This window comes from Ursus maritimus, unplaced genomic scaffold (genome assembly GCF_017311325.1).
Source record: "Ursus maritimus isolate PB19 unplaced genomic scaffold, ASM1731132v1 scaffold_10, whole genome shotgun sequence".
Classification (NCBI taxonomy): domain Eukaryota; kingdom Metazoa; phylum Chordata; class Mammalia; order Carnivora; family Ursidae; genus Ursus; species Ursus maritimus.
In genome coordinates this window covers 75,984,595-76,011,716 of record NW_024423344.1, presented here as the reverse complement: position 1 = coordinate 76,011,716, position 27,122 = coordinate 75,984,595, and the positions used below count along the sequence as shown (strand labels likewise).

The window sequence follows — 27,122 nt, the reverse complement described above, 5'->3', positions numbered from 1 at the left end:
CTATTCAAAATGGAACACACAAGCAAACATGCAGCAAAAGATGGATTTATTTATTTCTTTTGTCCCGTATTTTTAGTCTCCTTTGCGGAGTGAAGGAGTGAGGAAAATAGACCAGTGCAATGAAATGGGAACCCGTTCCCATTTTTTATTTTGATGCACTTCTTCAAAGGTCCAATGTGTGTTCCAATGTAATACCAACCCCAGCTGCAATTCTGAATATCCCAGCACACGCAGAGTACAGAAGGAACGGCAGCTGCCAGGGGGCATCAACTGCCTCCCCGTTGCCACCGTGTGTGACCCTGTGCTCTATGCCTGGACATCAGAGGACTGATGGCGTCACACACCGTGCTTATCCCCTGCTGGGGAAGGCCCGTTCCAGATGCCCTTACCTTTTCTCTACAACTCAAGCCTCCTTTCAGTATTAATAAAGCATATTATCCTAATCTGTATTTTTTTTATTTGAGAGAGAGAGAGAGAGAGAGAGAGCAAGAGCATGAGTGGGAGAGGCAAAGGGAGAGAGAGAATCTCAAGCCCACTCTGCGCAGAGTGGAGCCCGACGTGGGGTTTGCTCAGGGTCCTGAGATCACGACCCGAGTCACCGAGAGTCGGACAACTGACAGACTGTGCCACCCAGGGGCCCCTCTGTGAGGATTCTTTAAAGGGAAAAAAATACAACAAGAAAATCTCAGAGTTACGTGTTCAGGCACCATTACTACCCGAAGACTTACTTAAAGATCCCGGCAATGACGCAGTCGCAATGACGTCAGCTTCCCGCGAGTCTGTTTAACCGTTCTGCTGTGACCCACCTCTCCCGCGCCCAGCTCCAGAGTGCTGAGGGACCCCGTTCCGTGTTAGTGACTCCCCCTCGCTCCCTTTCTCATCCAGCCTCCGCGACTCCTCCAGGCCGCGTGCGCCTCCGCCTTCAGACTATTTAAAGCTCATCTCCATTATTAGTTGAAAACAAAGGAAAGGTGAAGAAGATAATAGAGACTAGGTGGGACAGGCAATGAAGTCATCAGTCATCGGTCTGACATTCGAGTTCCTCGTCCCTTGCCGCAGGTGCACGAGGTGCCAACGTCAGCCCCGCGGTCCCCACCAGTGTCTTCTGAGTCAGCGCCTCACATGTCCAGCCATTCTGAGCCATCGGAAGGGAAGCCGTCGTCTTCGGCCTCATCCGTTCTCTGGTGTTGTGTCTTGGAGATGCCCCACTGCTTTGCAACACTGTATTTATGGTGGATTTTGGTAATTATTAGGCTTTGCCAAAGCGCTTAGCCGCCAAGCTTTTTGCTACCTGAGCCCGTGCTGTTGCTTTATAGCCAGAAACATCCAGAGACTCCTGCTGTCTGGGGCTTTCTTCTGATTTCCATTCCTGCGTCACTATGACCTTCTCAAATGCTTTCTAGTTTCAAACCCCCTGTTCCGCACACTGGTCACGGATGGCATTCTGATATTGCTTCAGGTGCTGAACAAAGTCGGAACTGTACCCCACTGTTTCTGGGGAGCCCCCCCAGGCTATTCCATCTCACGTTAGTTCTTCCTTCTGGAAGGAGGTGTGCTCTCTCCCGCGGGCCCCTGGACTCTGCCCACCAAGCAGTCACAGGACAGAATGAATGTTTCCAGTCAGAAGATTTTGCCACGGAGTGAGGTGGAAGGGACAGCGACCTTCTCCGCGTGTGGCAGCTGAGAAGCAGCAAACAGGGGCTACACAGCCCTGGACAAGCCAGGAAGTGGGTTTGAAGAACACGGACCCCCCTACCAGCGAGGGGCCAAGAAAGCAGCACCCTCACCTGCTCTCCTTTAGCTCCCTCAGAAAGCCTGAGTGACAGAGGTGACTGTGACACACGGGCAAACATTGCAGCTGTGCCGAGAAAGGAGCCTGGTGGCTCCCCGCACGTGTCTGCCACCACACCGCGACCAGGGGGAGTCAGAAGGACCCACGTGTTTCCAGGGACTCTGTTTAGTGTCTCGTCTTGCCAAACACATCAGAGTTTTTGCCAGGGAGCCTGGGGCACCCACAACGACTCAGCTCGCCCATCTAAACCCTGAGCTGCTATGTTAGTCGCGCGCTGGTCACTCACCTGCCAGCCTTGCAGTCTGCACCGCTGGAGAACAAGGCGACACTTCTCCTCGGCAGACAGCGGCTGCATCGCGCCCGGGAGCGTATCGGCCAATGGCTTGTACCTGTGAAAAGCGGCAGAAACACGAAAGCCGTGACTGAGTTTGTCAAGCAAATGCTTCTGTTCAACAGGGTCGTCTCTGCCACACGGTTTCTTAAATCTTCCCCAATCCCCACCTGATCCTTCGAGCCCCCAGATCTCCAGCCACTATGCACTTAACATTGTCCAACCGTGAAACGACCCTCTTCTGTTACGTGGAGAAAGATTTTTTAAAAATAAGCCAAATATATATTTCAATCCTTTAATGTATGTGTAACGCTCTTAGCACGGATTGATGGAAACCACTTAACAAAAGAACACTGAAGAGAAAAGAAATTCCTAGTTTTCATGTAAATATTTAGAATGCTCTGAAAAATATACCTCTTAAGAAATCTCAGGATTCCTTATGACCATTTGAAAGTGAATCTAGATGTAGTTAGAATCTATGATAAATGATAAACATGCAGAAGTTTTACTGAAGTGAGAGGTAGAGTAGCTTCTCCCCACTATGTTACGTATCGAGCATTTTAAATCTTCTAGAAGGACATTCATTCATTTTTTTGAAAGTTTCTCTGAATAAGTGACTGTCATTCCCTAGCTGAAATCCATGGCAATATAATGGTTTTCTATGGATTTTTTTTAAATGCCTTTCAAACTTCTATCAGCCACTTAAAAAATCTATGTAAGATTTCCCTTGCATGCAGGGTATTTAACCTGACATGGAAGTAAAACTGCATTAGAAGACGGAGGAAGAGAAGGAGGCAGAGGAGGAGGAGGAAGAGGGACAGAGACAGAAGAAACAGGCAAGGATTTGTGTAACTGCATTTAGTTGCCCTGGTTTATAATTCCCACGTTGGGCTGCTCCGGGAATTTAATGCCAAAAGGTAAATCATTTAAGTTCTCTGTGACTTTCTGTAAAATATCTTAGCTTTCCATCTAAAGTTTGTGGCCGCAAATTCGGCAACTTCTAAAATGAGTTGTTTCCTTAGAGCACGGAAGGAAGGAAGCGCATCGCCTCCACGTCTTTATCCACCAGGCTCCCTCCGAGCAGCTGGGAGAGGACGGGGTGCGTGCCCCCCGACAGCCACACCAGAGCGGGGCACCCCTCTGAAGTCCTGCCGGCGCCACCCCGCAGGGAGGTGCCCGCACCGTGGGCAATGCCGTAGTAACTGTGGGTCTGGCGTAGAACGCACGCCGAGAACACACACCTATTTTGAGTGTTTCAGTCGCAGACCTTTATTTTCTTTCTTGCATGCTCAGCATTATCACCACGCACTCAGCTGTTCGTTGTCCGGGCTGAGAACGACCCTACACTTGGTAGCCGCGCTGGACAGACGAAGTACATCAACATTAGCCCCAAGCCTTCCTTCTCATACACACATTTTTGCTCCTGTATCAAATTCAGGGTACCGGAGGGTGTAAAGTAGCAGGCAGCAGAGCCTGAACATGAAAATTCCAGTGCCAGAGGCGAGGATGTGAAAAATCTTGCTCATCATTTGATCACACCGAATGGACTGAAATCATCTGTGGAGTACGGAAGCATTCAGTGATTTTTTTTGTTTTTATAAGAGGCAAGAATGTGACTTCCTGCCCAGTGGGCACTGGAGTTGGTATCTATCTTTTCTACTGGTCTTAGTGTGTGGTTGTTGCAGAAGAGACGAGGGTGTCTTCAGGGTAGAACAGAACAGAGAAAATGGGTAGAACGGGGTGTGTGTGTGTGTGTGCGTGTGTCAAGAGCCGGGGCTGGGAGTATCCTGTGCAGAGGCAGTGGAGTGGACCCCCCAGAAATGCGGGTGTGTAACACACACACCCCGTTGTGAGCAGACACAGATTATGGAGAAACCGGATGGGGGACCTAAACACAGCCTCGGGGTCTAACCTTGCAGAGACCTGCTTCGAGGCCCTTGGTCGGCCACGTCACAAGGAATCCCCCCTCTCAGTCCCACCTGCATGCGTTTTTAGGATGTGACACGAATTCTGTATTGTATTAACAGCCAAGTCTCATTCCCATGGGTCCTCAACGTGGGTGAGCTTCCCTAAGGGATGGGCACCTCTGCGCATTCCACGGTCTGCTGGATTGCCTTTGCATGAGGCCAGTACTAATAAGAGATGGGAGACCAAGAAACCGGGCTGTGGCGGGGGGGGAGTGACATTTCTCACACACTGAACAGGACCACGGGGCTTTTCATACTGCTCCCAGATGCAGGAGGCCTGCATGGTAATCTTTTGACAGTGAGAAAGCTGACAGTCACAGAAATCAAGGCACTTGCCCAAGTTCACACAGATGACTTTATGGGTTGAACTGCATCCCCTGAAGATAAGTGGATGTGACTTTCCTTGAAAATAGAGTCTTTGCAGATGTCATGCATTTAAGATGAGCTCATTAAGGTGGGTCCTGGTCCAATAGGGTTGTTGTCTACCTAGGAAGAGGTGAGTGCCACTTACAGACAGGGACACACAAGGAGAACGCCATGTGACAAGGGAGACAAGTTGGAGGGATTGGGCTTTGAGCCAAGGAGCACCAAGGGTGACTGACCACACCCGAAGCTGGACAGAGGCCACGAAGAGGGGCAGAGCCCTGCTGACACCTTCCTTTTGGGACTCCCAGGCTTAAGAACCATGAGAGAGTGCGTGTCTGTTGGTTTGAAGCCCCCCATTTGTGGTGCTTTGTTAGGACAGCCCCGGGCCCCTGAGAGAGATGGTAACAGTGGCTGAGCAGGGATTTGAACCCAGGACCACGTGACTCCAGAGGCACACTCTCGGCCATCACCGACACGATGCAGGCAGGAACCAACAAGCCCCCAGCCCCAGATACCTAGAGCAGGAAAGAAAGGGCTGGAGCGTGAGAGACAGAAAAGGTTAGAACTCAACATCATCAGCAGGACACCGGCCATGCAGCGATCAGAATTCTAGGTCCTCTGACCTTTGAGTGACTGGGCCTCTGACGGCAAACTAGAGCTCAGAATGAAATACAGACTCATTCAAGCGCTCAGGAAAGCCAGCACGTTCCTACCATTTAGCCAGACTTACACAATGAAATGAAATCACTCAAATTATCTTTTTATTCTCTTACAATTGTCTCATTCTGGAGCTCTGCTAATTATCACTGAGAACTGAATTGACATAATTCAAGTATCTGAATACAGTATTAACAAGTCAGAACAAAGATCTTACACTGGGTGCTTTTTTTCTCACTTTATATTGTTCTCGTGACACCTAAAATGGTATAATTCTGACATTTCAACTGAAAAGACAAACACATCATCTCAAACAGAGTGAGGTACTCTATTTTAGAGTAATTAAAAACATCTTGTCTTTTGGAATGCAAGAGTCATCTGCAGGTGGTGTCACAGGTCGATCACTGAGCTAAAACAGGATCTCACAGAAATTCTACCCTGGGGCCGAGGGGGAACAACGAGCCTGGGGCAGAGCAGGGGTGCTGAGCACAGGGGTCACTGGACACGGGACTTCGCAGCTTCCATTCCCTACACCCTCTCAGCCTCTGTCGTCCAAGATGAGGCCACCTTGACCCACCCAAGATCTCTGTGTTCAGACCTGTGCCTAGAGTCAGAGATCAACTGACTCGAAGATGTCAACGTCAAGTTTCCTCAATAGCTCGCCGTTGCCTCATCCTGGTTTGGGTTGAAAGCAATGACTGGGATCGAATTCCATGTCCAGAATCTGGGTCCCGGGGCTCATTCAATCAATCGACCAATATGAACAGCAATATTGACTGAGCAGAAAATACACACATGGAATGCAGCAGGGGACAAGTCAGATGAAAACCCTTACATCCTATGACAGAGACAGAAGGAACAGAAACATAAATGAGGAAGGATGTCAGATACAGCGAGAGAGATGGAGAAACACGGGACAGGAAAGGTTTCGCTGAGAGCACGTATGTGACGGCGGGGAAGGAAGCGGCGGAGCTCTCAGGGGAGCGGGGATCCCGGTTGAGGGAGCGGCAGACCCCGAAGCCCTGTGCGGGGCTCGTGTGTGCCTGTGTGACCACTGCCCGGGCAGCGAATGTGGCTGGAACAGAGCAGGCAGAGGAAAGGTGCAGGGGACAGAGTCACAGGTAAGGATGTGACCTTGCTGGGGACTCTAAGGACTCGGGCTTGGACTCTGAGAGCCCCGGGGAGCGGTGGTTTGAGCAGACAAGTCCTACGATTTGACTCCGGAAGATCACAGAGCTGCTGGCCTGGGAGTGGGCCTGTGAAGTGGAGAGCGGGAGGGAAGCAGCTGCAGTGGGAGGAGCTGGGTGCCTGCTGTCCACAGTCGTGGCAAACAGCAGGGTCTCCTGATGGACGGATGTGGATGAGGAGGGAGGGGAGCGGCACCTGCGAGCTGGAGGACAGAAGCGAAGTCCGCGGAGACGGAGTGCACGGGGAGACAGCGCTTCCCTGCAGCAATGTGGCATAAACCAAAGGGCGGTGGTCAGCGCCACGGAGGGCGGCCCCAGGAAGAATTCTGCTGGAAGCCCCGAAGGACGTGGACACAGACGTCAGCCAACACCCAGACACAGATTCACGGCCGGTTGCCAGCCGCTCTGTTGGGGTCCGTTTTGCCTGTCACCACTGCTGCCTCCTGCCTGGGACGGCGCTGACCGTCCAGGGGACGTCCTCATGCTGGGTCCTTGTGTGTCCCCGAGGCCGAAACCAAACCCTGTGTCTCACTTCCCTTGTGAATGCATCTGCCGACTTCGACTTCCCTTCCTCCAGCCCGCCCACAGCCCAGATGGCCAATACTCGATGAAGTGTGGGGTTTCGTGGTGAGTTCCAGCACAGTTACCAAAAAATTCTCTAACCTGCACGCTAGTCACTAAGTACTTTCTTGACATCAAGGATTCAAGTGTAAGAACTCACACCACTGAGCATAGGATGACTCCGAAATCGTAGCAGACATCACGGTCCCTGACAAAATCGTGGGTGGAAGGACCACACTGTCCATGGTGTTCATTCGGGGGTCTCTCTAGTCTCAGAGGGGCAGGTTGAAGTGGAAGAGAGAGAAGAGCAAACAACTGAGACGCGTACAGCAGAACCCAACGAATGTGATGAGATTAATATTTGTCTTTCCCAAAGTGGTCACTCCTTCTAGCTTTAAGGAGAACTCGGACATCCTATTTCTTGTGAACTTAGAGAGAGAATAGAGCTATGGAGTGACCACCGAGTCAGGTCAAACAAAGTGGTGACTCTCAGTTGACTCCTGCAAGAAGCCGACCATGAAACAGTAGAATCACTTCCTTAGAAAGATCCAAGATATGTGTATCCAGCCAACGCTTACAAAGAAGAAAACAAACAAAACAAAAACCCAACCACCTCAGATGCTCTTCTCTGAAACGCTCTGTTTGCTGAATATGGACTCGTCTCTTCACGCTCAAGCACAATTCTGCTGTGGAAGTTTTGGTCCCAAGCCGCTTAAAATTCATTCTATTCAGCAAATATTTATCGAGCACCATTACGAGCAAGGTGCCCCCCAAGAAATGCATGGGCTACCAAGACGGGCAGAGCAACACTTTCATTTGACTGCATATGCTCGTGTATGATGTTTTTGGCCAAAATTATATCTCAGAAAAGATGTGGTTTTCTTATTTCAAGACCTCATGAAATCTTCTTCTAATGGACATATTTTACTTAAGTCAGGAACAACAAAATAATGTGTGGGGAGCACCATTCACCTCACCCCTCAGGAACTGGACCGGATAATCCACAGAGAGACGGGACATTGCTCAAGCTCTAGAGTGGAGGCCAGGAGGGAGAGGCAGCCAGGAAGAGCAGAGGACGGAGGGGAAGGGCAGGACGGCGGGGACTGGGGCTAAGCAACTGCAGAGCGGCCAGGCGAGGGAAGGCTGATCTGAATGCGGTCAGGCTAAAGGTGAAAGCATGTCAACACTGATGAAGAGTGGTGGTGGCTGACCAGGGAATGCAGGGACCTGGACGAAGAGGGACAGGGATGGCCCCAAGACCTCAGCAGAGGGTGGGGGGGCACAAGCGCTGGGCTCTGCTGGCTCGCAGCATAAATAAAGGAAAAGGTCCAAAGCTCAAGGGGGTAAGAGAACCAAGCAAAGTGTTTTGGGCATTTTGTTTTTCAGGGTCAGGGAAGAACCACAGAGCCTACAGGCAACATTTATAGAGATATACAAAGCCTACATTCTATCATGCTTATTTTGGGGGTACTGCTGTTTTTCTCCAGATTATTTTGTTCGTTCATGTTTAGCTCTGATAGGACAAAGATGTGGTTTCTTCTAGAACCATTTCCTGGCTACTTCCCCACAGGGCACTGCGGGGCTCCTCCACCTAGCATGCTTGCCAGAAATGTGGCTCTCCGTCTACAGTTAGATAGGGAGGCATTTCACTTGTTCTGCAAACTTGCCGGGACAGCTCATTTTGCTCCTCATATGCCTGCTCTCACAGCAAACACAGTGCAGGTGCGGAGGGGTGATTTTCTAGCTATTTGGGGCTAATTTCCAGCATTCAGAATGCTGAGTGGTGGGTTGAGTGTAACAGCTGCCTAGCAACGGGACTGACATACATCATGAAAATAGTGAGAAGTAGGAAGAAAAAGGAGCACAGAGGGCTTGGGGGAGAAATAAAATCTATTTCGATGTGGGGGGAGCGGAGAAGAAAGAGAAATGAGGCAGAGAGAGACAGGATTTGCAGAAGTGCTTTTCAACTAAAGGGGAGCACTTTTTTTTTCTTTTAACGAAAAAGATGTGAAAGCAAAGAGAGAAAGTTGCTAAAAATCGTCATTCACACAAAAATGCATTGTGTTTCCCAAGCGGGCACATTTTTCCTCCTCTTCCCATGACTTAGGGTTTAAAGACCCCATCTCCCATGTCCAGTGTTCGTCCCCTGAACTCTCCGTCCTGTAGGGGGCCGGCTCTGCTCCCCCACAACCGCCCGGCAAGTACACCGTTCAGCCTCCCGGACGGAGCCTTTAGCACGTGCACCTGCCCGTCACTCGGCCTGGTCTTCCCCCAGCTTCCCACGGCTCCACTGCCGGCCTTCCCACATTTCTTTGCACCTGCTGTGCCTTCTGCCTGGAGCCTGATCCGTGTCCCAGTGCATCACCTGTGTCCACATACCCACAACGCTTCCTGTATATTCACAGGAAGGACAGGAAGGGGACATTAGCTGCATGTTGCAACAGCTTTTGGGGCCCCCTGGACTGTGCAGGCCTGGAATCCGGACTTGCGTTTATGTTCACATCTTTGGGATCAACATTAAGCTTATCAGTGCTCATCTGGAACTTCGTATGACTTAATTAAGGGACAAAGACACTATGACAGGCCCAGGCGTCCTGCTTATGCCAGTGGTCAAGACTGACTTGCCCTCTCTTTCCAAATTACGGCAAATAGGCCACTCCTCTTTAGAGACATGGGTGTGCCATTCAAAGACACGGTGGCATTTCACATTTCCTTGTGCCTCCTGGTCAAGAGCCCCGAGGAGGACAGTTCTTGGGAAGAGTGGGGAGGTGCTGGGAGGATCTGCCCCCCTCTGGACGTCACCCCACAGCCCAGCCAGGCCACCTGCTGGCAGGGCGAGGGGCCTCCCACCCTGCTGTGGGTGGGTCTCCAGGGTTGGAAATGGAGCAGGGGAGCAGGAGAGACGGAGGGCGATTACAAAGTGCCTACAAATTCCAGGTGTGATGACAGGTTATCGCACATCAACACGGGATCTCACAACCCCAGGATGATGTCTGCCAAAGCCATGTGACACCTTCAGTTAGTTTGTAGCAGAGCTAGGGGCTAATATGGCCTTTAGTAAGCGACGTGGGAGATGAGCTAAAACCAGACACTTGCCCCTTTTGTCTCTGGACATGAGAGGATAAAGGTGTCCATCACACAGGATAATACGTAAATGAGGAATATTACTAAGACATGCAGGGAAAAGCCAGACCCCATGGTAGTCCCTTACAGTCACATATTCTGCATTGGGGTTATTCCCTCTCTCTCTCCCTCTCTCTAACCCTCTCTCTCAATCTCATTGTGGTGGTGAGTATTGCTTCTGTTACTATTACTTTAACAACATTATGCTATTACTTTAATGCCATCACAGCCATCATTGTTAGGCAGACACTAAAACACAGCACCCAAAATTCACTCAAAGTCTGGCTCGCACACCACTGCTGGTAGAGACCCAGGAAGAGGAAGGAAGTGGCGTGGAGGGGTGAGGGGCTCTTGGAGCTCCCGAGTGTTTACTGGACCAGCCCAGAGGCTCGGCAGAGCCCTTCCCAGCCACCGGGAAGTCCGCAGCTGAGTGCGGCTCTCCGCCTGCGAGCTCTAGGGAAGGGTTTGCTTCAGCTCCAGCTGCGACTGAGCCGGCCAGCGGACACATGGCTGGCCGGCGTGGGGAGGGTGGTGGGTGTGAACGCCGCCAGAGATTCGAGATTCATCCACTCCATGGTAGCCTCCTCCCGGGAAGCATCTGGAGCCCAAGCCTGCGGCAGAGCGGCCGGCCCGCCCGGAGCCACGGCCTTACCCAGTGGCTCTCATTCATGCACTCCGTGTCATCAAGCCGGGGTTCCCACCCCAGACAATACGGGAGGTGAATAATAAAAAAAAAAAGAATGCTAGACTAGACCTCGGCTCCTGGGATTAGCCAGTACCCCTATGCAGATAAAAAATGAATTCAGAACATCTGCTAAGAATTTCCATGACAATGCTCTCAAGTTCTCTTCCTTCACGCTCGTCCCTCCATTTCATTTTAATTGCGCGATGTAACAGCGTTCTGTGTATTCAATAAATGGATGAAAGGGAAACACTGAAAGAGAAACGTCCCGGAGTGAAACGTACCCGGAGTTCCATTTCCGAAGCAGCCTGTGCAGCCCTACCATTGATCTCACCAGGTTTAGATTCACTTCTGATACAGCCCTCGGGTGTTTTCCTACACAGAAACCCCACCGGTGCATGCCCAGCACTCCAGAGCCATCTTTCATGGGGACACTGAAGACCCTGCCCTTTGGGGGTGCAGAAGTTGTAACAGGGCTGAAATAATGGTGCAGGCAAAGGTCCCAGTGCTGCTGCTCCTGGCCTCGTGCCACACAGCCAGGAAGATGCTGAGCACAGTCAGTGCGGGCACTGAAACTTCTGTGCTTGCGTCCTTCCTCCTCCGTATGCTGCAGAATTGACTGGCTCAGCCATCCCTTGCATTTCTCAGGTACAAGAACAGCTTGTTGGGTTAAACTGAAAAGAACAGATGTTCACTGGTTGTTCAAGCCGTTAAATAAGAGACCTCTTTAAGCTATGCAATTTGGGTAAAATCATCCCATTTCTAAAGCAATTTGCTCCTTAAGCAAAGACCCAACAGGGTCAGTCTGACCAACCAATCTTTTGCGTAGGGACAGAAAACCAAGGCAGGTCAATTTATTTGTTAGGAATATTTGTTATTCCATTATTTTCTCTCCCTACCAAACAGAGGGCAATTCTTTCCCTTGGACGTGATTAAAACATTTTGTGGAGATTGGTAGCTAATGCCAGTTTTACTATTTCAATAAGCTTATGCCTATTTCAGACATCAAATTCAGTTACTTACTGCCATACGAACTTGCTGTTCAGAATGTCATTGTCGTTATGACTGGAGAGCAGATCACAAAGGAGAATGACTACGATCTTCACGGGAACAGTCTGGCCCTGCACCTACATCATACTATTTCAATAACAATGAAACTTTCTTTTGAACATCTATTTGAAAGTGTGTGACAGGCTTGAACGATGACTTGGAGATCAGTGTCTGGACCTAATTATGTTTGTTAATTTCAGAAAGGATCACAGTGATCCCTGGACAACACGGGTTTGAACCGAGTGGGTCCACTTACATGCAAATTTTTTATAGCACGTTTTTCCTTCTGATTTTCTTAACATTTTCTTTTCTCTAGCTTGCTCCCTTCTAAGAATACAGTATATAATACATATACAAAATATGTGTTGATCGACTCTTCATGGTACCAGTAAGGCTTCCAGTCAACAGGAGGCTGTTCGTAGTTACACTTGGGGGAGTCAAAAGTTATGCTCAGATTTTGACTGCATGGAAGGTCCACGCCCCAACTCCCACACTGAGCATGTTCAAGGCTCAACTGTAATTATATTTTTTAGAACCACTTTGCTGAGGTATGGTTGACAAAAAGCTGTACATTTTTACCGTATTTAACTGGATGAGTTTGGAAATCAGGATAAATCTGTGAATTCATCACCACAAACGATGCCATAAATATACCCATCCCCTCTGAAAGCTCCTCCCACCCTCTTTAGTTTTGCTTATTTACTTGTGAATGGAATATGTAATGTAAGATGTGCCCTCTTAGAAAAATTTTAAGTATACAGAGTACTGCCAGCTGTAAGCACGATGATGTACTGTAGACCCCAGGACCGACTCACATTGCAGACCGACACTTTGTGCCCTTTGACCTTTCCCTCCCCATTCCCCCCCCCTCCCCCGCAGCTACCAGCCCACTCTCGGCTTCTATGAGCTGGACTATTTTGGGTTCTACATGTAAGTGAGCTCATACAGTGTTTGCCTTTCTGCATTTGACTTTTTGTGTTTCTGCGAACCTCCAGATTCATCCATGACGTTACAAACGGCAGAATTTCCTTCACTTTTAAGGCTGAATAAGATTCCACTGTATTTAAATACTGCACAGAAATTTTGATTTAATTTATCTGTCACTAATAGGTACTAATATCTTTAATTAAAGTTTTAATTCAAAAAAAGACATGATTGGGGCACCTGGGTGGCTCAGTCAATTAAGTGTCTGACTCTTGATTTCGGCTCAGGTCATAATCTCAAGGTGGTGAGATTCATGAAATCGAGCCCCACGTTGGGCTCTGTGCTGGGTGTGGAGCCTGCTTCGGACTCTCCCCTTCCCCCTCCCTCTGCCCCTCCCCCCACCGCTTGCATGTGCACGCCCTCTGTCTCTCTCAAATAAATAAATAAAATCTTCAAAAGAAAGACATGATTAAAGTTGGCATCAACTAATGCTCTGTCTCTCCGTGCCCACTAACATATCACACACCTCTGACATAGCCCACCCTTAGAAGTGCTGGTTTATATGGTTTTTACCTCTTACACTACTTCCTTTGAGGATTACAAATTAAAATTAACACATTGTACGATACTTTGGCACTGGAAGCAATGGTAAATGAGACATCGTCTCGTCTTTGGGTATCCTCTCTGTTGAATGCTGGACATTGTTGAGTGGACCCCTGGAAGTTACTTAATTTTATAGAGGTGTGAAAACTCATGGCTTTCGACTAAGCTGTTTTACAGCTCTGCAGGACTAGAACATAAGCCGAGGGAAACTGATAACAATGCAGATAATCCCTGTCCAGAGCAATGCAAATGATGTTTGCCTTGGCAGTGCAAATAAATTTTGTCAGTAGAGAAGATAAATCTCTATAAATCAGATTTTCATTTGAACTGGCTTTAACATCTTATTAGTTCCCTCTTTTCATAAGGAGCTGAGTAAAATCTTTGAGATGTTTCATCTTTGTACGAGAGTCACGATTTTACCTTTTTTGAAAAATAACACTTAGGCACGAACTGGTGCGGGGGTTGAGAATCGGCAGCGACGGGTTTGTGTCCCAGCAACAGTCAAACCCAATTCACTTCTCCGTCCCAGGATGGTCCCCAACCTCTGCAATTCAGGCTCTGTTTCCAGACGCATCACTTTATCGAGACATCATGTGTCAAGATCACTACCATTTTACATGTCAAATCCAATCACTGTATTTCAGGGCTTTTTCCTTCTGCTGCACTTTTCTATTTTCAACAACCTGATCGCTCTGTAGCACCTGATACCACCGACTTCTCCCTCCTGGAAGTGGCTTCAGTAGTCCTACCATCCCGAGGCTTCCCTCCCACGGGCCCCGGCACCCCAGTCTCCCTTCCCAGCCAGCCCGACCATCCCGCTACCAAATGTGTGTGCTTTTCTGCACTTGCCTCTGGCTCTCCTGGACCGTCTTCCCTGAGCGATCTCAGATACACTCAAGGCTGCAACTAGCATTTAGGAACTAATGACTCTAAATGTGTGTGTCTATAAAACACGACCAGCACCTTTCTGAACTGCACGCCAGTATGCTGAATGGCCTGCCAGAGAGCACAGTGTGGGTCTCCCAAGCACACCAGAAGCCCAAAGGGTTCCTCATCCCACTCCTGCCACATACTCCCCATTGACCCTGCTCCACGGGCTCCACCACATGTCCACCTCCCCACCAGTAACCTGGAGTCCGCCGAGACTCGCTCCTCCATGTCTGGCCCTCTGCTTCATCTCACTTAAATTCTCTCCATAAAGCCTCACCTGCTTCTTTCTCAATGACTGTAATCAACAGGGCCCTGAGTACACCTGCCTTGCCCTGTCTACTCAATTTTTCATACTGTTTGACTCCCCAACGTCAGCACAGGCGTCCTTCATGACGCAGTCCTTACTTTGTCTTTTCCAGGTTAAACACCTCCCAGCCACTAGGCTCACACACTTCTGCCACACTAAAATGTATTAAACTCACCATTCTTCCTCACTGTTGTGCTGCTTCCCCACATACTTGCATGGACAACTGCCTTTTGATTTTCTTCTGGTTAATTCTAAGTGGTCTTCAAACCTCAGCTCGATGTCAACTACTCCAGGAAATCTCGGGAATCCCCTCCCTGGACACGTACACCACGTGGTCTAGAGGTCGTCTGCACCCAATTCTACCACATCGCGCCACACTGTCCTTCTTTATTTCCCTAGCTTCCGAGACAGAATGTTCTATGCGTTCCATATTCTCACCCCTAAAGTACCCCGCAGTATCTGACATGTTGAAAACATCCAACAAGTTATTGTTGAGTGAGCGGGCCAAGGAAGCAGGAGGAGAAAAGAGAAATGAGGAAGTGGGAGAAAAAAAATTTTTAATGAATATTTAAATATTATTTTATATATAAATATAGTTAAATCTATAATATTCACACACAAATAAGTATATTTATTTATAAGGCAAATATAACTGAATACTTTTAAAATATTTAATATTATTTTAATAATAACTAAAGGATATTGTTTTCTGGTGACCATCCCCTTATACCAATGTCTAAAATCCAGTGACTGTACTATCACATAGCATATGTTATTAGTCACCAAGGTGAGGGCACAATTCCAGAGCCAGTCATGTCCCTGTTTTTACTTCTCACATAAGGGATTTGAGCATTTTTGGCTCCCTGGTCGCCCTCTCCAGCTAGGGGTGACCGGCGGGGTTCTCGCCGACCCTCGCAGAGGCAGTGAGGAGGCGGGGCTGTCCTGGCAGGGGCAGCGCGGGGCGAAGCAGCAGGTGTGGCCTCGAGGAGGCGTCGGCTCTGCAGACGGTCCTTCCCCAGGCCGCTGTCCCTGCCCGCCGTGCCCGCCAGTACTCTTTGCCTCCTAGTCAACTGCTTAAAAGTTTTTCAAGGGCTCCCTTTTCCTCAGATGCTGCTGCTTCTACACGTTGAGACCGAATGATATTAAAAGAAGTCTGTGGCCAATTTATTTAAAACCATTTTAAACGGTCTAAAAACAGGACTGCTGAGTAGATGAGCTTCAGGGAGGGTGACAGAGAGACCAACTTGAAGCCTACGTTTCTATGTAACGCACAATACGTGTGTGGCTCTGAACGGTACAGCCTGCGTGTGGGCACGGCTCTCCCTTAGGGACGGAGAAGACGCAGGCCACAGCTTCACGAATTCAATCCCGGACCCTCCACCTCTCCCACAGATCGATGCAAGTGTTTGCCCAGGGCTGGTGGTCTTGGAAACCCTCTCCTGCTGCCGGAATCACCACCTATCAAGTGCGACATCCATACACGTGCGAGGTTTACAAGAAACCCGCCCTCGCGAAACATTTGAGCTCAGTGCTTGCTCACCTACGCCGTTCTTGGACATGGCAGTCAGCATTAAGTGGTGACTCTCCTTACAGCACTCCTTCGAGGGCATGGAGTGCCTGACTGCAGTCTCTTCCCTTCCCTTTTCCCTCGTCTCATTATATCTTTCGAAAGTTCTTCCCTATCATGCACGCCTCGATCCGTATGTCTGGTTCTCTCTACCGCACAAACCCTTGCGGTCACAGTTCCGATCGGCTTCACATCCCTGTGGCTTGTCTGGGACGGTGCTCTCTGGTTTTCATCTACGAGCCTAGCCATCATCTACTGACTTCAGATATACATACTCAATAGCCATTAGCCATCGGTACCGGAACCCACCGCATCCAAACCAGCCTCCTTCTCTTCCCTCGACACCTGCTTCCCTTCTGCTTTACTTATCTCAGTTATGGGCGGCACGACCCAGGCTGTAATGCAAGCTAGACCTCGGGAAGCCTTCCTCAATCCTCACCTGTCTGAAGCCCTGTGCTCACAGTCACTAAGCGATACTATTTTCATGTTCAAAAAACTTCGGTTTTCTTATGTGTCTTTTCGGTCCATTCGATTTTCCAGTGTTTTAACTTTAGCTCTGATCATGTTCACTTAAAACAAAACTCCACTTAGCTGCTAGAAGTGGTTTTTAACTGGAGGTGACTTTTCCCTCCCGGGGAACATTTGGAGGGTCTGGGGACATTTCTGGATGTCATGATGGGGGTGGGGTTGGGGAGAGTGCTCCTGGACTCTGGTGGGTAGAGCCCAGGTACGCTGCCACATTCTATGATGCATACATCAGCCCACCACCACAAAACATGATCTGGCCCAAAACATCAAGTGTCAAGGTTGAGAAACTATGCCAGGGAGATCTGGCTCAGGGGTTAGCAACCTTTTTCTATAAAGAGCCATTTCTATAAATGTTTAGGTTTTGTGGGCCATAAATTCTGCATCACAACTACTCCGCTCTGCCTTTGTAACACCAAAGTGGCCAAGGACAATGTGCAAACACATAGGCGTGCTCGCTGCCAGAGAAACTGTATTTAATCAACAGGCTGCTAACTGGGTTTGGTCCATAAGCCACGGTGTACTGTCCCCTGATCTTACTTAAAAGAAAACAAAATTACATTATTTTCCTGTTTCTAAACATTTAATGCTTATTAGCTACAGGATAAACTCCCTGTTTCGTATCCTAAAATACATTGGCCTTGCCTTTCTTTCTGCTATCATTTTCTTTGCTTCCTCTTTTTCTTCTTTGCTTGTTCTGAGGTTACTGCAGTAAGAGTGTCTTTCCCCATACACCATAGGATGCTTCTCAACCCTTCGCTTTAATGAGATGAATCTCTCCCAACCTCGGTCTCATTCTAAGTCTGAGGTTTCCCCCATCATCTCCTTCAATAAGTTTATTTCTCATCATCACTCAAGACTTCTCTAGGAATTCCTTATGATCGCTTCCATCTGGTGAGATAACAGGCTTTACCCCCAGGATCTGACGATAAGCCGCAGTACTTGAAGACTCTGTGACTCCAACTCAACCGGGAGGTACTCTAGACGTGGGCAAGACTTTCTCATCTTTGTGTCCCCAACACTCAGAACGGCTGCAGGTAGTCTGTAGGAACTTGGTGTTAAGCCTAATGAATAACTTTTAGAGCAATGTCTCTGAGCTTCCATCTTCTGGGTCTTTAGAGAACACTTGGCTAAGATTTAGGGCAAGAAATAAAATAACATTTTGAGGGAAATAAAGTACATGTATACTATAACATTTTACTTTGTTAGATCTTATTTATGATTCCTGCTTTTCTTAATTTTAAATACTTCAATAAATAAATAACGTGTGAGAATCCTGAGAAAATGTAAGAATCATACATATAGTTCATATCTTTCAAGGTCTGTCTTCATTAGGACATTTGTTTCTTTGAAACAGATAAATTACTGAAACATATCTATATATCTACATTTATATCTATAATTTCCCTGACCGCTGGAACGGAATGGCAATAAAATATAGTAAAGGCCAGAGGTATTTGCTTAAATCTTAATTTTTTGAGCCTTCTTCCTATACATGTCTGATAAATGGTTATAACAGTGTTTGCAGGTAATGGTTGCTGTAAAGGTTTCTGAGATAAAGGTACTTTTTAAAAAGCATATCCTCCTATTCTCATTACTTATTAATTTTTGGAATGTCTTAAGAATTTGTTGATGTCTCAGGGTTTACCTGTGTTAAAGTACTGGTCGATAGTCAATAAGAGAATAGGAGATTTCCTCTAAGTCTTGAAATTCTACTGTGGGCAAAGCAGGTGGCACTTTTTTTCTTAAGCCAAAGCATTTTTTGGCATGGGTTGGGGGGCAGAATGTTCATAAGCCTGTTCAGAATCCTGTACATAAATATGCATTTCTGACCATTTTGGTCATAGAGACGTCCAACCCATGTATTCCCTAAGAATAAGAATGAAAGTCATCAGCTTCCTGGACAATTTCTAACGTGCTTAATTTTAGCTTAATTAAAATCTCATGCACATTCAAACAAATATAGTATTCGCCTCCACTTCCTATCCAAACTCTTGTCTAGCATCATCATTTTATAAAATACCAGCTGCTCTATGTTAATTTTTATACAGAAATACAAGTCTGTTTAGGAAAAATTAGTATACATAATCTGAATAATCAAAGAAGAGTGTATCATTATCTGAACTATCACAGTTATCTTTAAAAAATACACGTTTTCAAATAATACCATCATTTTAGGGAGTTCTCTGTTTTAAGAACCGATTATAGGTGCTCACAAGATAGCCCGGGAACAGTCTAACAGATAGAGTACCCATCTAGTAGGAAGCCAATATAAAAAACAAATTCACAGATTTCTGCTTTCACGTCAAGATGGGGGAAGAGTGACTGGTCTTACCCTCCATCCTTAGACAACTAAAAACTGGACAACATACGTGAGACAATGGTTCTCAGGGCACACACTGAACACCAGTCAGGGAAGGTAGTGATCCCTGAGAGAACACAAATGAGGTAAGCCCTAAAACCTCCCAGTTTACTTCATGAGGGAAGATTCTAGACTGTGGCCCAAAGAGGGAGCCCAAGTGAAGCCCAAGGCTCTCCCTGAGTTGAGGAGATGGCCCTGGAAGATGAGGGATGCCGAGGTAGCTTCAGCTCACAGAGAAGATAGTCTGAGAAGAGAGAGCTGCCCCAAGACAAGATTCCTGAGGTCTTCAGAGCCCCACTCAAGTCTCCAGTAGAATACTGTTACCACATGAGTCCCAGAAAAGAACTACCCAAATGAAGTAGAGAATACCATCTGAGGGCAAAGATAAGAAACAAGTAAGGCTGTTCCTATCAGCCAGAGTGAAAAATTCCACAATTTATGGGGCACTGGATAGAGAAGTCAATTATTTTGCATAATTAGTATGACATAAGGAGCCCTAGACTACATACTGGTCTGGTTCTACCTAGCAAAACATGAGAGAAAAACCTCAAAACAACAAACTGTTTCCAAGTGTTTTAATTGTTTTCTAGACCAAACTCAAAAATATTTATAGAAATACAAAAATATGTATTTACTGGAAAAGGTAAAATTCATAATGTCTGGTATTGAATCCAAAATTACCAGGCATGCAAAGGGGCAGAACCATCTGACCTATAACAAAAAGAAAAATTAATCAATCAACATTGACCCAGAAATGGCAGATAGTGGAATTAGTAGACAAATAGATACTAAAAGAAAGATAAAATGCTAAAGACATGAAGGATTTTTGAAAAATCCAAACTGAATTAGAGATGGAAACTACAATATCTGAAGCAAAAGATGCATTGGGTTAAATTAAGTGTGGATTAAACATCACAGAAGAAAAGATTAGTGAACCTGAAGACATAGAAATAGAAACTATCCAAAATGTAACAGAAACAAGGCTAAAAACTGAGGGGCATCCGTAATTTGCACTAATCAGTGATGAGAGTCTGTGGAACAACCTCACATATCTAATACACATGGAACTGTAGTGTCTAAATTAGAGGAGATAAAAGGGTAGATAGAAAAAATACTTGGTAAAATGATGGACAAAAATTTTCCAGATTTTATGAAAACTGTAAACACATAGATCCAAGAAACCCATATATCAAAGTAGCCTGATGAGCCCGAAGCACAAGCAACAAGAAAAAACCACACCAACGTGCTTCATACTCAAGTTACTCAAAAGCAGTAAAAAAGGGAAAACCGTAAAAGCACACAGGAAGAAAAAAGACAAATCTTGCACAGAAGAGCGAAGAATGACAGCCAATTTCTTCTTGGAAAGAGTACAACCCAGAGAAGTAGTACCTTTAAAATACTAGCACAAAAAATATGTCAACCTACGATACTTTACCTCATATAAATATCTTTCAGAAATGAAGGCAAGAGGGGCGCCTGGGTGGCACAGCGGTTAAGCATCTGCCTTCGGCTCAGGGTGTGATCCCTGCGTTGTGGGATCGAGCCCCACATCAGGCTCCTCTGCTGGGAGCCTGCTTCTTCCTCTCCCACTCCCCCTGCTTGTGTTCCCTCTCTCGCTGGCTGTCTCTCTCTCTCTGTCAAATAAATAAATAAAATCTTTAAAAAAAAAAAAAAAAGAAAAGAAATGAAGGCGAGAACACACACCACCAGGAATGAACGGTGTTGTAAACCACGGACTATACGTGATGATGAAGTGTCAATGCAGGTTCACTGAGTGTCACAATAAAGGTGTAAATAAATTATCTTCACACTCATAAAAAGAATCCAGAGAAAGTCAACAAAACTCTGCTGGGGGGGGGCGTTGGTATGGGAGCAGGGTGTGGGGGGCTCTCTCTTTATCTTCCNNNCAGTTATGCTGTGAACTTAAAAATACTCTAAAATATGATGTCTAAAAAATAAAAAAAAAAACTGAAGAAAAAGGAAGGTGAAGCTAGGATATGATCCATACACACAGAGCTTGGAGGTGAGCCATGCTGCCTAGCTCTCCCCTTTCCTGTCCTCTAGCCTGAAGTTTGGGCTTTATTTAGCCCTCTTCTCTGTGCTCTCCCGGGAGTGTGTCTGCATCTGGGGCTGTAGGCTACCAAGAAAGAGAGATCAATAGGGGTTCACCCCACCCTCTTGGGACCACTAATCTTCTGACTGGGGAGGAAGGCTCCCCTTCCTTACTCAGAGGAGTAGGTGATTGTGGGCCTCTGCCACAGGACTGCTCAGGATGGGGCATGAGACAAGGGAGGAAATAAAGATCAGTTCCACACGCTTGGAGCTTTATGAGTTTCATATCCTGTCCCTTGAGCCCGAAGTAGGGTTTCTTCTGGAGCTGTTTCTGTTTGCACCAGTACTGACTTCTGGGTTTAGAGATGCCTGGATTCCAGGCCAGGGGATCCTGGGGAAAAATAGTGAACTCACAATCAGCTCAAAGGTGCTGTTTAAACAAACAAAGGTGCATGTGCCCCTTCTCTTCACTACATCTGTATCTTTGGGGTAAATACCCAGTAGTGCAATGGCTGGGTCATAGGGTAGCTCATTTTTTTACTTTTTAAGGGACCTCCACACTGTTTTCCAAAGTGGCTGTAACAACTTGCATTCCCACCAACAATGTAGGACGGATCCCCTTTCTCCACATCCTTTCCAACATTTGTTGTTTCCCGCCTTGTCCATTTTTGCCATTCTAACTGGCGTAAGGTGGTATCTCAATGTGGTTTTGATTTGAATTTCCCTGATGGCTAATGATTTTGAACACTTTTTCATGTGTCTGTTAGCCATTTGTATGTCTTCATTGGAAAAGTGTCTGTTCATATCTTCTGCCCATTTTTTGATTTGTTTATTTGTTTCTTGTGTTTTGAGTTTGAGAAGTTCTTTGTAGATCTTGGATACCAGTCTTTTATCTGTAGTGTCATTTGCAAATATCTTCTCCCATTCCGTGGGCAGCATTGTCCACAATAGTTAAATTGTGGAAGGTGCCAAGATGCCCTTGAACAGATGACTGGATTAAGAAGTTGTGGTCCATATATACAATGGAATATTACTCAGCCATCAGAAAGAACACTTTCTCAACATTTGCTGCAACATGGATGGGACTGGAGGAGATAATGCTAAGCGAAACAAGTCAAGCAGAGAAAGACAATTTTCATATGGTTTCACTCATTGATGGAACAGAAAAAGTAGGAAGATCGGTAGGAGAAGAAAAGGAAGAAGAAAGGGAAGAAGGGGGGGTAAACAGAAGGGGGAATGAACCATGAGAGACTATGGACTCTGGGAAACAAACTGAGGCCTTCAGAGTGGAGGGGGGTGGAGGAATGGGATAGGCTGGTGATGGGCAGTAAGGAGGGAACATATTGCATGGTGCACTGGGTGCTGTACACAAGTAATGAATCATGGAACTTTACATCAAAAACCAGGGATGTACTGTATGGTGACTAACATAGTATAATAAAAAATTATTATTAAAATAAACAAACAAACAAAGGTGACTTTATATTAATGCCTATATTAGAAAAGAAATAAAGGCTTCCTGGAGCACCTGCATGGCTTAGTCGTTAAGTGTCTGCCTTGGGCTCAGGGCATGATCTCAGGGTCCTGGGATCGAGCCCTGCATTGGACTCCCTGCTCATTGGGGAGCCTGCTTCTCCTTCTCCCTCTGCCATTCTCCCTGCTTGTGCTCTCTTGCTCCCTCTGTCAAATAAATAAATAAAAAATCTTAAAAAAAAGAAGGAAGAAATAAAGGCTTCCTATTGTTAATCTAAACTTCCACCTTATGACTGGAAAAAGAAGAACGAAGTAAATCTAAAGCAAGCAGAAGGGAAGACATAATAAAAATAAGAATGGAAATTAATGAAATTACTTGAACATAAAACAATAGAGATAATCAAAATCAAAACTTGACTCTTTGAATAAATAAACAAAATTGATAAAACTCTAACAAAATTGATAAAATCCTAGACTGGTAAAGAAAAAAAAAAGAAAATGGAAGACACAATTATCAGTATCAGAAGCAAAGAAAGGATGTTGTCACTGACCCTGTAGACATTAAAAGTATAGTAACGGAACGATATAAACAACCCCATATAGATAAATGTGTCAATTTGGATGAAACAGAGTAATTTTCAAAACCACAAATGACTAAAATCTAACCAAGATAAAATAGGTAAAATGAATATTCTTAGAACCATTAAAAACTCGGATTTATACTTAAAATCCCTCCAAATAAGAAATCTCCACACCCAAATGGTGTCACTAAGCAAATTCTACCAAATATTGATAGAAAAATTAACACCAATTCTACGCAATCTTTTACACAGCATAGAGGATAGGCTATGGTCTTGGGGGAAATGTTTGCCAATTAAATATTTAATTCATAGTATCTCCAGAATCTACAAAGAACTCTAAAAAATAATAAACCCAATGAAAAGCTAAGCAAGATATGTGAACAGGAAATTCACCAAAGAAAGCATACGGATAAATCCATGGAAAGACGCTCAATGTCATTAGTCATGAGAAAAAGGCAAAGTAAAATCACAATGGGATACTAGCACCCGTCCATTAGAATGCCAAAAACAAGATGACTGATCAAACCAAGTGCTGAAGACGATGTGAATAACTGAGCTCTCATACCCTACTGGTGCCCATACCAGAATGGTATGCCCACTTTGGAAAGCCAGTTTGGCCGTTTTTTTAAAAAGTTAAATGTATACTAGCCATATGTCTCAGCCATTCCACTCCTCTATTTTTACCCTTAACTCCACCCTCAAAATGAAACCATGTCCATATGAAGACTTGCACATGAATGGTCATAGTGGCTCTACTTGTAATCACCAAATGCCGGGGACAACTAATGATCTGTTAACATATGAGTAAAATACAACAGGAATATGACTCGGTGAACTCCTGACACACACTACACGTCTGAATGTCAACATTACTGTGCTGAGTGACAAAAAGCCAGACAAAAAAAGTACCACTTGATGATTTCATTTGTATGGTATTTCAGAAAATGAAACTGATTCATCAGGAACAAAAGCATACCAATGATTGTTTGGGGATGGAGAAGCAGGGGTGGCTGAGAAGGTGGGAATACCGAGGTGCACGGGGAATCTTTAGCGGGATGACAGGTATGTTCACCATCATGATCTGTGGAATGATTTCTAGGATGTACGTTTCTATCAAAACTTGTCATTTTTTAAAACTAAAAAAACAGATGCAGTTTATTGCATGTCAATTCTATTTTATTAAAACTGTTAACAATTTTAGAAATAAATTAAATTAACATTCATAAAAAGAATTCAGAGAAACTTAACAAAAAAATCTGTTCTGGATGCCTACAATAGAAATCAACGTCCTCGCTCCTTCTGATGTTCAGTTTGCATGTTAAGTAAACACAGAGGAGTGTTTGTACCAGTACTGAGAACAGCAAGGAAAATGCACTCACAGGAAGTAACTAGTCTGAGATGTTGATGAAAAGCACATGTAGCTCATAGAACTGCTGGGAGATGAGAGCACAGAACACATGTTCTGATGGTGTCTGGTCAACAGCAAAACTATCAAATATTAGTCACTGGTTTTTGGTGTTGCATATTCAAAGAGTCTAAGTGTACTTAATGGATAAGGATATTCTCCATAAGATACACTGAAGGGTAGAAAACACATGTTATTATTTCATGTGGGTAGCTTTTTCAGTGTAATTTGGTCATGATACAGTTTAGTCAGCTGCTGAGAGTCTCAGTGACCTATATTCACATCCTAAATGGCCACATTTCTGAATATGCCTGAAGTTGTGTTGAAATTATATGGAAATATACATCTGTATAAGAAAATAGGTATCTCCATATTTTTTTTTTAGGCTTAAGTAGATACCCCTTATCTTGGAATGACAGGACACAGGTTAAAATGTACGCTGAATTAAATAATTTGATTTTTAAGTATTTTTTAATAATTTGAGTGGAGACTATCATATGATATAAAGATGTTCCATTCTTTTATCCAATATTCTTACTCAATATTTAGCAATCACTAATGTAAAACAAACAGAAAATGGAGGCCTATCTTAGACAAATAATGGATTTGAACACCCTAGACTACAAGAATTGCAAAGGCCCTCAATTAGCTAGTGCAGCTAAGAATCCCTTACATGTAGGAGATGATCTGGAACTATCTGGAAGGAAAGGGTGTCAGAGCACAGAGAGAAGGAAAGGGGAGGGAAGGGAGAGGGCGGCGTTTAAAACTGTGATCCCAGCAAAGTCATGGTGTCCTTCAGAGGTCATCATTTTGGTCAATTTTCAATATTTGTTGCTTATCTGAAATTTTAATTTAACTGGGTATCCTGAATCTTACCTGGTAACTTTCCCTGCTGCCCAGACCCCATCCCATCTATCCATAATTATTTTTTTTTTAAACTTAGTGAGTCTACCTAGCCAGCATGGTTGAGAGGTACTGATTTAAAGAATCTGATCCAAAGAATCTTGGGGTGTGTGCTTGTGCATGTGTGTGTGTGTGCACGTGTGCACACATGCACTGAGTGTTTAATAACAGGTTTTACAAATATTAACAGAGGTGCAAGGAGTATGAGCATTCCCTGGAAAATTCCCAGTGATAGCTCGAATATTTTGTTAATTAATTATTTCAAGAATAGCAACACTATTATCAGTCACCAACCTTGTAACAGGCCCTGCGTTAGGTGCTGGGGACACAATCTAAAATAAGAGACCGGTCTGTATCACTAAGGTTGTATCTAGATAAGACTGTAAGATGATATTATGGTAAAATCAGAAGAGAAAACTTCCTTTATTCCAAATCTTTCTATTCCAACAACAAAGAGCTAGAATGGGAAAAATACCTTTCACACCCCATTTCTAAGGTACATTACAGCACGGCATGTTGGAATTAACCGTTCTCAGTGGCCTTGCATCAAGAGAGGATTCACTGAGAGGATCCAGCCTATTCTGTGAGGCTAGGGTGCCCGTGATGCAGGAAACCGGACTGGAACACAGACCTTCAATCAACCATCATATAAGGGCACTGGATTGGGACTGGGGACAATGCTCCATTTGCAGTAACCGTCAAAGCATAATAAAGAATTAGATGTCAATATATAAAGTGTCTAATTAAGCAGTGCTGAACTGTTTAATTCTGGTGTGGCAGGATGATTATGGCATTGATGTTGGTCTTGACAATGGGGTGCACTGGGCATGGAAAACGGATTATCCTCTATCTACCCTTGCTCCACATACATCTTTCACTGGGATGGGACTAGTAGATTTAATACCCCATGGTAGTAATGGTACCTTTTAAAAAGGTTTTTCCTGGGCGCCTGGGTGGCTCAGTCGGTTAAGCATCTGACTCTTGGTTTCAGCTCAGGTCATGTTCTCAGGGTCATCAGACTGAGCCTTACACTGGGTTCCATGCCGGGCGTGGAGTCTGCTTAAGATTCCCTCTCTCTTTCTTCCTCTCTCTCCCTGTGCCCCTCCCCCATTGCTCATGCATGTTCTCTCTCTAAAAAAAAAATTAAAAGTTTTTTTCCTGATAATTCTATAAAAGTCAGCCTTGAAATGATGCATGGATCTCTAATGCAAAATGTATAGATACAACTTTCTTGTTTTCCCGTCTTGTTAAATAATTACTGCTTTACTAAGTCTAATGTATAAATGATGCCTTCCATTTCTTAGCTTTGTAGAGACCTATAAGCAGTGTCTTCAAAAAAGGGAGGGCGTGAATATGATGAATGCCCCATTTGGTATTCTACTTCGTGAATGGGACTTTAATTTTTCATGTCATGATGATCAGAACTAGAAAAAAGTCACATTGCCCCTATCTCTAACCATCTGTCAGTTGAGATAAATCAAATTATTCCTAAAAAAGCCTTTTCCTCTGGAGTCCCCTCACTATGTGCATTGATCATTTCCAGGTCATTCTGTAGGATTCATTTTTCTGCAGATTTCATTGTTTTGAATATAAATTCCTTCCTAATATCAGTTATCCCATTTCTCCAGCTGTGGAGAAAGTAGCTGAGGCCCTATACAGAAATATGTTGGGATTTTTTTGTCATAAATGGAGAGATTTATAAGAATATTGGAGTTTAAAAATATGTTACCATCACCATATTTTTATTTTTTTATTTTTTATAATAATATTTTTT

General features: G+C 45.2%; 1 protein-coding gene across 1 annotated transcript in view; it reads right to left on the bottom strand.

Annotated features, from left to right (window-relative positions):
- Window positions 1-27,122, bottom strand: part of MYO16 (myosin XVI) — a 434,741-nt gene that overhangs the window by 93,456 nt on the left and 314,163 nt on the right. Inside the window, exon 27 of the mRNA XM_040624514.1 lies at window positions 2,079-2,181. Coding sequence (XP_040480448.1) covers window positions 2,079-2,181 — 103 coding nt within the window. The remainder of the gene's footprint in view (window positions 1-2,078; window positions 2,182-27,122) is intronic.